Source organism: Eptatretus burgeri, chromosome 9, assembly GCF_056783735.1.
Source record: "Eptatretus burgeri isolate ZD-2024b chromosome 9, Ebu_testis_v1, whole genome shotgun sequence".
In the NCBI taxonomy this organism is placed as follows: domain Eukaryota; kingdom Metazoa; phylum Chordata; class Myxini; order Myxiniformes; family Myxinidae; genus Eptatretus; species Eptatretus burgeri.
This window is the reverse complement of record NC_140969.1, coordinates 91,464,191-91,476,191: the sequence shown is the minus strand read 5'-3', so window position 1 is coordinate 91,476,191 and position 12,001 is coordinate 91,464,191. Positions and strand designations below refer to the sequence as shown.

Here is a 12,001-nt window from a genome sequence, read left to right as displayed (position 1 = left end):
ATGTATGTGACATAATATGGTGTATGGTTGATACAGGTATGTGGGCAATAATAGCAGTGGGCCATAATAGTGGCGTGTTCAGTGAACGATGGTTCAGTGTCGTATTTTTGTTCAGGATGAGCGTGTGAGGTGAAGACTACACGCTCTATCGCATGTCATTGTGGTTCCTTAAAAATGACTTTTCCTATAATGTTGCTACGAAAATGTTTCATTTTACAAAAACAAATTTTTCCTTTGATTCTCTATTAGGAGAAACAGGCAATGAAGAAGCTCAACAATGTGCGTGAGGACCATGAACAACGCCTTGAGAACCTGCAGCTTGTCCAGGTACCACATTTTAAGATATTGGCTACATTGTTGTGTTCGCCTATGGCTGGCAGTGGTTCCTGCTAATCGATGTTTGCTTCAACTTCAGCTTTATTCTTCGACAACTTTGTGTGTTTTCTTTAAAGTTGTCTGTGGTTTGGATGGCTGAATTATGCTTTTATGAATTTATCATAAATTGTTTTGTTCCGAGCCTTCTCAGCTCTGCAGTATGCTAACATACAAGGTGGAAGCCCATCTTAACATGTCAAATTATCGATAGGCAGAAGACCGTGTGAAGGCCGAGCTGATTGAATGGAACCTTAGCCTGGTAGAGCAGGCACTGCGTGTCATGCGAGCCGCTTTGGCCAGCCAACTGTCATGGACGGACGTTGAGGCCTTCCTGTCCGAGGCTCAGGACAGGGGAGATCCAGTGGCTTGTGCAATCCATCACTTGCGCCTTGACACGAACCATATCACAATGGCACTCAGGTGATGGTCAATAATAAAGAAAACAGAACTCGGAAAATAATTGATGTGTTGACTCTCCTCCAGCCTTTTGCATGTCAGGGCTAGCTTTCGTCACTGTTTCTTTTCAACTATTCACAATAATGGTGATGCACGGTCAATTTTTGTCGCTATTGTTGAACTTTTTTGTTTAATACCAAGTCTCTGTTTCAACACCGCTGTTGTTCATTGAGGTTGTGATTGCTGACTGTTTCCGTTAGATGTCGTCGTTGATTAATATATTTTACATTATAGAGCTTCAGTTTGAACCCATTGGTCACCTGCTGCCAATCACATCCTGGATAGTTAGCATGACTATCAAATCTTAGCATGACTATCAAATTGGACAACACCAGTGGTTGTCATTTAAAAATTGTTTCCACCTGCCCACATGCACAGGAACCCTTACCAACAATCGAACGAAGAAGATGGAGAGCATGATGAGGTGAAAAGGGAAGAGAAAGAGGAGGACAAAAAAGTCGAGAAGAAGCAGAAGAAGAAGAAGAAGAAGAACATGCAAAAACCTGAAAGCGATGGTTTGAACAAGCCTGTGCTGATTGATTTGGATCTTGGTCTCTCGGCTTTTGCCAACTCCAAACGGTACTTACAAGGAAGTAACATTACATTTTATAACTACATGCCCTCCCACCGCGCAACCAGATAACTTAATTGGAAAACAGAATCGAGAATTTCCTCCAACATCCGTTTTGTAGCCTTCGATACCAGCCATCATGCCCTTCATACCAATTGCAAGATATTTAAGATTCTCCCAAGGTAAATTGTAAAATAGTGTGGTCTTCTCAAGCCTCTGTTTCTCTCGACCACCCCACCCCCTGCCCCCCCCCCTCCTCCAAAAGTTTTTGCTGTTATGTTGTTTGATATGGCACAAGTATAGCCTCTTTTACACAGGTAGCCTCACAGGTAAAGGTCAAATAGCCTCTTTTAGCCTCACAGGTAAAGGTCAAATAGCCTCTTTTATTTCTTTACAAAAAACAATTCTCGATTTATAAATACTGTACTATTCTTCCAGCAGCTGTACTTCGTAAATCGTTTTGGATTCCAACTCTGACAAAAAGGAGCAGGTTTCTTTTTCCCCACAGAACTTGCATACTAAAAATAATCATAATAATGCGATTCCTTTCGTGCCATAAATGCGATTTGGGCTGCCGAGGCAGTTTCATTGGCAAGGAGTACAGTCCTGGATGGGTCGCCACTCCAATGCAGGTTACCCTGAATGGTTATTACCCCAGTACACTGGTACTCATTTCGCTGACCTCAGAAGGATGACAGGCTGAGTCAACCCCACCTGCTGTTAATTCAACGGTAGACAGGAGCTCGAACTCAGGACCCGAAGGTCCCAAGCCAGCCACTTCAACCGCTAAGCCAACACCAGGCTACAGAACATGTATGTATGTATGATCTTTCAGAATGAACTCATGTTTAATTTACAAACACAGAGGGATTTAAAATGGATACAGGATAGTGTGAGCATTTCTCACACAGAGACTGAAGATCGGCACAAGCACCACAGATGATTCCAATTCACAAACAAAAACGACGTCTCAATTTTTACCCAGAATATCTCTGTTAAATGTGGTGGAAAAAATATTCTTATACTGGTGCATGCTTTCGTACTTTGTGCCATTTTTTTATTTATTTATTTATTTTTGTTTTTACCTGGTTGGCATTTGCCCTGTTTGATCAACCTCAGCGAAGCACAGATATTGTGATGTAATGTCATGATTGATCGGGCCTGGAGGGATAGCCTCGAGCAATGGTTCTCAACTCACAGCCCGCACGCAGGCTGAATGCAGCTCAATGAGCACACTGCTGTGGCCCAGGTGGCATCCTGTTTTAAAAAAACTCCAAAAAACAAGGAAAGATGTCATGATTTTTTTATTTGTTTATTTATTTACTGAACTTGAAATTGTGTAGTATCCAATTGGCATGCTTTAAAAAGTCATGTCCCTTGGATAAAAGTGCTTCACAAATCAAAACTACGTATTGTGAATGTTCAAATTGCATCTTGAAATTTGTTACTTCCAGGGTTAGAGCTATTACAGAAAATTGTTTGGTATTTCATTCGTCAGATAACAGATACAAAAGATTTTTTTTTAATGGATACACAGGAAGTAAGCTGTGTGGGTGTGGCCAACATAACACGCTGAGAGCTGCAAGTGTGTCACACTGATAAACAGGTTGAGAACCACTGGCCTAGAGGTATGCACACTTCCCAAAGAGCTGTCCACCTTGGGTTTTAATGTCGATCCAGCTGTAAACTGTGCATAAATGTGTGTGCCGTCCCTCGGACGGACGTTAGACTGTGCATCCCGTCTGCCGGTATTAGTTTTTGGACGTTAAAGATCCCACTGTATCCTTCACGAAGGTGAGCAATCACCGGCACCCTGGAACAAATGACAAATTCTTGCACAGTTGGTCGAGTATCCTGAATTGGAGTGGCGACCAGTCTCAGATTGTAACCTGAGCCAATAATCTGCTGCAGCAGAACTGACACACTATAGAGCATGCTACATGGTGATGGTGATGGTGATGATGATGATGAGGATCCCAAAAAGGATTTCTTTATTGTGTTGCAGGTTCTATGACCTGAAGCGACATGCAGCTAAGAAAGAGCTGAAAACCATTGAGGCTTCGGAGAAGGTGGGGAAAAGGGCTGATATGGCATTGGAAGAGCAACTACAAATGATGGAGGGATATGTCTCCTACCTGCTTTCATAATGCTTCTGACACATTTGTGACTGGACACTTTATTCTCATAATTGTTAACAATGGTAATATGAATTGCAAATCTTTAGTTTGGTTAAAAAGATTGTATACAAAATGTAGTCTCATGGAAGAGCATAATGACAGATTGTAAAGGCAATGAAGTGACAGTGAGGCAACAAGGCAATAGGAAGAATGATGGAACAAACAGGAAAAATGATGGGAGTAAGGAAACATAGTTACTTATTATTTTGTATGCAGCCTATGGCTGCTGGTTGCACCACTGCTGGGAGTGTGGCTGTGGCACTGATGCCCCCTGTTTCCAGTAAGTTGGTCCTCACTTTGCCGACCACCGAAGGATAAAAGGCTGAGTCAACCCACCCGGTGTTATTTAACAGCACAACTGGGGCTCAAACTCAAGACCCTAATATTTTAAGCCAGCCACGTTGACCGTTAAGCCAACACCAGGCTTAGGAAACATAGTAACCTGCAAGAAAAAAAGGTTGGGTCAGGTTGGGAGGATTAATGGGGGTTAGAAAAGATCTCGTGCAGGGAGGGGGAATGATATGAGATGATGATGCACTGCTTGCTTGTAGCCCTGGAGGCAAGAGTGCAATTGGACCATTTCAAGAAAGCAGGTCCACAAATGAGAGAAATGAGGAATGAATGGATTTTTATTTTTGAAAATGGTGTCTCTGCTCATGGAGGAGTTGGAACACAAAACTGACAAGGACATATCAGAACCAAAAGAACAGTGGAAAGAGGGTGAAGCATGGGGAGATTACACGAGCAGAAGGATCGAGGGAAACCTGGAGGAAGAAAGGACATTGGGAAGAATGACAGCAAAGGGAGGGGAAAGAGGACACACGATGAACTAGAATGGCATTTGGCCGAGCACGTACCTCCGCCAGGCTGACCAGTTTTCGTGTTGTACCCCACTGATAGACTGGATCTGGATCCGGAACTGAACCAAAATCTAATCGGCTTGTTCTTGTTACCTACCCAACTCATCCACCTAGTTTTGTCATACCTCGTCCACAACTTTTTGAAATACTGTGCAATATATCGTTTTTGGCCCCATCTCTCAATGCTGAAGAATCACTTAAAAATTTTACCCCTCAGCCCGAATTGGCTAAGGGGTATTGTCGTCATAGGCGTTGTCTGGGCGTCCATCCGTCTGTCAACTTTTGGTTTCCGTCAATTTCAAGGAGAACGCCTTGTCCGATTAAATCCATTTTTGCAGGGTATGTTGGGGTTGAGTAGAGGAAGGTTCCTTTGGAAAATGGGCGCGCTGCGATTTTCAATGTGGCCTCCATGGCAGCCATCTTGAAATTGGTTTCGGTCGATTTCGAGGAGAACGCCTTGTCCGATTAAATCCATTTTCGCAGGGTATGTTGGGGTTGAGTAGAGGAAGGTTCCTATCGAAAATGGGCGCGCTGGGATTTTCAATGTGGCCTCCATGGCAGCCATCTTGAAATTGGTTTCCGTCGATTTCAAGGAGAACGCCTTGTTTCAAATTCCCATATCCGGATCCGGATCTTCACCAAAGTCGAATCAATTCTTCTTTGTCACACACCCAACCTGTTCACCAAGTTTTGTCAGAATCCGTCCATAAGTTTTTGAGATACCATGCTATATATAGTTTTTGGCCCCATCTCAATGGTGAAGAATCACTTCATTCTAGAATCTGGATCTTCACTAAAATCTTATCATTTCGTCTTCGTCACACACCCAACCTGTCCACCAAATTTTGTCTGAATCTGTCTACAGCTTTTTGAGATATCCTGCTCACTGACTGCGCGACAAGGGTGAAATTATAACCTCCGTTCACCTTCTGTGGTGGAGGTAACAAAAAAAAATGGGGGTGAGGGAGCATGGGAAAACCCGATAACCTGGAAAGCAGGGAAGATGGTTCACGAGGGTATAATAGATCATGGATGTGGATTGGGGATGACCTGGGATGGTGATGGACAGTTGTCTTGACTCTTGGAGGGAATAATGACATCAAATAAACTGAAGAAGTTTGTTCCACAGGCGAGAGAAAAGAGGAACGAGTGAGTGGTGGTGAGCAGCAAGTCTGGTTTTTTAGAGTTTCACCCAAAGCGGGGTTACTGGGAGACCGTGTTCAGAGCATGGAAAGGGTATCGGGCATGTCAGTTGAAAGCTCGTTGTGATGGCCAGTATCCATGGGTTACTGTATTTGTGGATGGATATTGGTAAATGCAGAGAAATTAATGATTAAAATCAATTATTACATGACATAAATTTGATGTTGGATGGATAGGTGAAACTGGGAATTATGAAGTTGATGTCATGAGCTGACTTGACTGTGGAGGGCAGTATTCTATTGGAAATCGCTTGATGGAAAGTGCGAGAAGATTCTCGCTGTGTCGAAGATGGAAGGTTCCCGTACCAACCGATCATGGTGTGGTGCTATCTCTCAGCCCGAGAGGGATGGTATCCGGAAGGGAATGTGAACTGACCGTCTCCGTGCTCGATTTAACTCGTGAATGTGGGTAAGTGAAAGAAGTCTCATTATCTGAAGTTGCTTGTGGACTTGTGGAGCCAATTATAATCAGGATGAAAATGACTCATTAAGGTTGTGTGTCGGGAATAAGTCACTTGAGCTCTACGATCATCCTGGAAGGATCAGCGTTAGAAGACGCCCTTGATTTGGTAATCAAGTATGATGTGAACAGATCAACACGGTAAGGACATCGAGCGAGTACAACGCGACGGGAGTCGACGTTGAACAGTACCCGATGGGTGAGGTGATCATGTTGAGCCGGCAGGGCAAAGACACTGCACAAAGATTCCTCATATATGGGAATCGGAGTTGTACCTTGTATGTCACGGTGAACCTCCTCATTTAACTGTTTACGTTTATTCGAAATACAAGTTTAGTGTCAACCGTTATATTGCATTCTCTGTTCATTGTACAGTCACCCAGAAGTCATGGACACCGTCTGACAAAGATCCATTCTATTGATAGCAGACCTGAATGATAGTTAATACTTGCGAGTCCATACTCTGGGCTTGCATTCATTAGAGAATGAGCTGTGTTCAGCCTCCCCACCATTTAAAACCCGAACAAGGTGCAAGACCAGAAAGGAAGTGGTAGAATATGAAGGTAATAGGCCCAGAGACTTGCCTTCATCGTGGGATATGTCAATTATATTTAAGGCCTTCGTTTCCACAGCATCAGGCTGAGAAAGGTGAAGGAAGGCCTACATTTGAGGTGCAGTGGTTACAAAACTAGTGATGTAGTTTTGGAGGTTGTGGCTTTCCATTGTGGCAGTAGAAATCTAATAGTCTGATGCAGCATCGGTGAAGTTCATCATCACAACATGATTGTGATAAGCCAACTGATCCATCTTATGTAATTGGATTGAACACAAATGAATATAGAACATAGAATATATACCAGAGTACATAAGCTAACTCGATGGTATTCATTGGACACTTATGCCTAGTGTTGGCTTAATGGTTAGGGTGATGGGCTTGGGTTCCAAGGATCCCAAGTTCAAATCACCCTCGGCCATTGAATTAATACCAGGTGGAGTTGACTCAGCCTGTCATCCTTCTGAGGTCGGCGAAATGAGCATAAGTGTCCTGGTAATAAGAGCACTACATCAGCGGCATAGCTGCGTTTCTAACCAATGATGCAACCAGCAGCCACAAGGTTGTGTGTGTGTGTGTGTGTGTGTGTGTGTGTGTGTGTGCGTGTGTGTGTGTGTGTGTGTGTGTGTGTGTGTGTGTGTGTGTGTGTGTGTGTGCGTGCGTGTGTGTGTGTGTGTGTGTGTGTGTGTGTGTATTACTAAACTGATTTAGAATTTCTTTTCAGATATGTATATAACTACCAAGCAAGGAAAAGAATCAAAGGACGAAGGACAATAGTGATTAGTGCTGGTGGTATTGGTTGTGGAGGTCATGTTGTAGTCTCCATCGTCTCAAATGAATGCCAACTTGTAAAACCCAGGGGACATTAACCAGTGAGCGAATTCTGTGCAACAAACAGAACGAGCACTGTGTTTTCTGTACCAGGAAGACCAAAAAGACAAACCTCTGTTGTGTCCAGAGAAAGCTTGGACCCAGACGTCTGGCTGCATGTCAACTGCAAATAACTTGAAAGAATTTGAGAAGTGTGGCCCAGGTCCAATAGGAATCAGCCTCAGCAGGTTAGATGATTGTGATGGCATTGCAAACACCCTCAATGCTCACAAAGCTGTTTACCATAAAACTTTTAACCTAAAACTTTCCAGACAAGCTTCAAAAGGCCAAAAATTTTTTTCTCTCGAAACACACATTATATGAACCCAGCCAAAAGAAAACAAGACACCATCTTGGTACTTCTACCAAAGTAAATGATCAGCAACCAAAGTGCTTCTTTTGTGATCAACCAGGAGGTCTCATGCATAAAGCATGAACCACCAACATTGATATCCGTGTTAAATAATGTGAAACAAAACTCGGTGATTACAAGGTCAGATATGTATGCAATAGATGCACAGTATCATAGAAATTGTCTGGTTGATGTACACAATTGAGCATGTAATGCTGACAGCAAGGTGAAGAGTGGTTCTTCCTCTTCTAGTGAAGTATCTGCTAAGGCTGTGACCTTGGTAGAGTTGGTGGCATACATCAATGCGCAGTCAGAATAAATACAAGCCCCCCTGTTTAAACTGTGTGATTTAACCAAAATGTATGATGCCAGACTCAAACAGATGAGTTCCGATTCAGAATAATCATTAAAAGCGAATTCAGCCATGCTCAAAGTAAAACTGTTAGAATTGATCCGTAATTTGAAAGAAGTTCCTTGGGGAAGGGAAGTGCTGTTGGCTCATAACAAAGATATCGGGGAAGCTTTGAAGTATCAAGATATCGATTGTTTTGTCTGGGTCTGGGTCTGTCGTCGTGTTCCGGTGGGTGCTGGCACCTGGCCATTGGCTCTCGGTGATCTCGTCAGGAATTGACATCAGGCGTTGTCACTTTTATCATGGAATTCATAATCCTTACTTTATCATGAAAGTTCTACCATTTTGAATATTCAGTTGAGTCAGCTGATACCAAATCATAATATTTATATTGCTGGGTCACCATTTTTCAAGGAATTCTGCAGTTTCTTTAGGATAATGTGATGTACAACTTTATATTTTTGACTTGTACCCACACCCACATCGTAAGACTGTCGTGACTAAGACGCCAAACTCTTCCAAAAAAATAGCTTCGGAATCTTTTTCAAAAATTTTGCCCTAATTTCATTATCATTGGCAATAAGAAGCTATAGTTTGGCTTTGGAGTAGATTTTTTTTACCTTCTCTATGATTCCACATTCAATTTTTTGATATTTAGCTAAGTCCTGTTTATGGGGGTCCAATTGAACATATTTTGGTTGTTCCTTGTCAATGGCGGTCATTTGGATTATCTAATGAGGTCATGTGACCCCCACATTTTTTTGCCGCTGCTGTTTTCATATTTTCTCGTCCTTGCCCTTTCTAAAAAATATGTAGCTTGCATGGGTTTATTTGCTTTGTTTTGTCATTATTAGCCTATTTCTTAAGTTGGTATTGACAGTCAAGGTTAAAAGATTAACCAAGGACTTCCAGCCTTCAAAATGATATTTTACCGGGGCTCTGTGGCTAACATGAAAAGGTATGGCCTAAAGTACAACTCCACTGAATTTGTTGCTTTTCTCACAATTTGAACAATTCTAGGCATATGGCCGTCTTGTGTACTCTACTAATGTACTTGCACAGGGTTTTGAATGTGGGAGAAATGTTGAGACCATTGGGCTTTCTTGCCCACATTAGGAGACTGTGAAAATACAGTACATCTTCTATAGATAAAATGAGCTTTGCGTGCGAGTTCCACCCATTTGGTTGGACAGTTCGCCTGACTCTGCCCACAATTTCTGTATTTTACTCTTTAGAATTTACTCTTTAGAACCCATTCTTTCAAGCAGCATTTTTACTGCGGAGGTTACACAGGTTTGCTATTATTTCCAACTATTTTGTCTTAAAATTGTGACTGGTTTCTGTGAAGTCGGTGATGGCATGATAGGGGAGCGGAAAGCATGAAATATGCCGCTGTATCAATATGAGAGTAAAGGTGGGACAGCTTATGAAAGGGGTGGGGGGAGGTTGAGGCTTTGCGGTTGGGGGGGGGGAGGGCTGAGGCTTTTTTGTTGAGTTGTCAAAAGTGTGTGTGTGTGTGTGTGTGTGTGTGTGTGTGTGTGTGTGTGTGTGTGTGTGTGTGTGTGTGTGTGTGTGTGTGTGTGTGTGTGTGTGTGTGTGTGTCACAATCACTCTATGGGTAATGTGCTAGTTGTACACGTAATATGGTGAGTTTTACAAGGAGGGATACGTTGTGGTTCCTCAGTACATCTTAGAAATCTGTATGTTTTTTTTTTACAATCAAGTGGAATTGAGAATTGCTGAAGGGTTATCAATTTTTCTCATTGAATATTCAGGCATTCAAGTCTGCGGAAAAGAAGACATGGCAAACTCTGAAGGAGGTTCGTGTGGTGGCATCAATTCAAAAGGCACGGAAAATCTATTGGTAAGTTGGCCAGGCTTCATATGTTCAGGTATGTGTGTGCGTGTGCGTGTGTAAGATGAGTTTGGTTAAGATCACATCTTGGTGACATTTTTCTCTCAAAGGCTTCCTGTTTAATATCAGTTTTCACATTGCTGAACAGTTGGGTGCCATTGATGTGGTTGTACCAAAGCTCTGTGTTTACAAGATGGCCTTTGAGGTATACACAAAGCCATCTAGCCTGGGTTTGAATCCAAACCCAGCTATATAGTCATCCCAGTGCTTCATAGGAAAGGTGATTCATCAATAGGTGTGCTGTCCCTCGGATGGAGGTAAAACTGGGCGTCCCGTCTGCCGGCATAAGTTGGTGGACGTTAAAGATCCCACAGTGTTGTCGTCATCTTGACCAAATTCCATAGTTAAGACCTTTTCCGAAGATTATGAAAACCCTCTCTCCACCCACATTTATATATTTTTCTCTGGCGAAAGGTTAACACTCTGAAAGTCAACCGCACCTCCTTTCCCACGGCGGTAAACCTATTCTTCCAAAGTTTTATTTGATCAAGTCCACTGTTTGTTGCTGCCAATGCAGACCGACTCGATCTCCTTCACAGAGACTTCATTATTGCCAATTGGTCCATTTCATGGAAACATTTTTTTTTTTCTGAGTGGCTTGGAAGCAGCATTGTTCAACAAGTTATCTTTTTTCTTTCCTATCCAGGTTTGAAAAGTTGTTGTGGTTTATCAGCTCTGAAAACTTTTTGGTGATTGCTGGAAGAGATCAGCAGCAGAATGAACTGATCGTCAAGCGCTATTTGCGTGCAGGTCTGTGTTTGTGATATATGTGTGTATATATAATATATATATATATATATATATATATATGTATGTATGTATGTATATATGTATATGTATGTGTATATGTAAAGACCCACCCACACCACTTACTTGTGAATGGAGGGAATAGCCAATCAGCTCTCACCTAATCGACTAAACCCAAGTGGCTAGGATTATATAAATAATTAACACCTCCCACACTCCTCTTGCCGAAGCTGCTGTATGAAGCAACCCAAGAAGGCCAACACAAGGTAAGCGCTTTGCTGTTTCAAACCCTTCCCAGAGTTTCTCCACAGATATAAAGACGTTCACATGTCGTACACACATGAGAATCCCAATGCTGCACACCCCCTCAGCTGCCGGACCAGTTTCATCGCTTATTGGCGAATCTTCAGTGACAGCGCACACAGCAATTCATACCAATGAGGCTACCAAGCATATGCACCACTTGTAAACATCAAATTTTTGACGTTCTGGCATGCGCGGGTTGGTTCCCCTAGAGTTCCGGCACGCACAGGTTGGTTCCCCCAGAATTCCGGCGTGTGCGGATTTGTTCCCCCGAACTTTTAAGTTGTAGTTTGTGGACAGCAACGACTCACGGTAGTACTATCGTTCAGACTTGAGAGCATTACAGTGGTACTTGGAACCATCTTACACTCTCCGTGTCAGGATTACGACTCTTCGTCTTACTTTCTGTTTCATGCAAACTATAGCTACCAGGCGAGCTTCTATCTCTCTTTCTTGCAAACAAACACACACTTTTCATCATCCACTTTTCTTTTCTGAATCATTTTCACTCAATACCTTCACATTCTCTCATTTACTCAGTACTCAGAAACTTCCAATTAAGTATGATAAAGTCCGAAAAGTTAATGGCCCCTTTTTCCCGGCATTATGGCGTGCGAAGAATCTCCGTTGGCCTGTCCCTACTGCCAATGAGAGGGGGTGGCTCAGGCAGAAGTAGTATCGGTTCCTCCGAAGACCCTTACCTTCGGAATCAACGTCGCTCTTTTCAATTAATTTAACCACCATTCGTGGTCTTTCTTCGAATTTTTCCAATGTTGAACACCATAAATATACTGTTGCGGGCTGGGGG

At 42.6% G+C, this 12,001-nt stretch overlaps 1 protein-coding gene across 6 annotated transcripts in view; it reads left to right on the top strand.

Annotated features, from left to right (window-relative positions):
• The window catches only part of NEMF (nuclear export mediator factor), a 204,075-nt gene that overhangs the window by 69,420 nt on the left and 122,654 nt on the right, over positions 1 to 12,001 (top strand). For all 6 annotated transcript variants that reach the window (XM_085896078.1, XM_085896081.1, XM_085896080.1 and 3 more), the window contains 6 exons: positions 250 to 327; positions 587 to 795; positions 1,210 to 1,410; positions 3,408 to 3,471; positions 10,004 to 10,092; positions 10,790 to 10,893. In XM_085896078.1, coding sequence (XP_085752204.1) covers positions 250 to 327; positions 587 to 795; positions 1,210 to 1,410; positions 3,408 to 3,471; positions 10,004 to 10,092; positions 10,790 to 10,893 — 745 coding nt within the window. The remainder of the gene's footprint in view (positions 1 to 249; positions 328 to 586; positions 796 to 1,209; positions 1,411 to 3,407; positions 3,472 to 10,003; positions 10,093 to 10,789; positions 10,894 to 12,001) is intronic.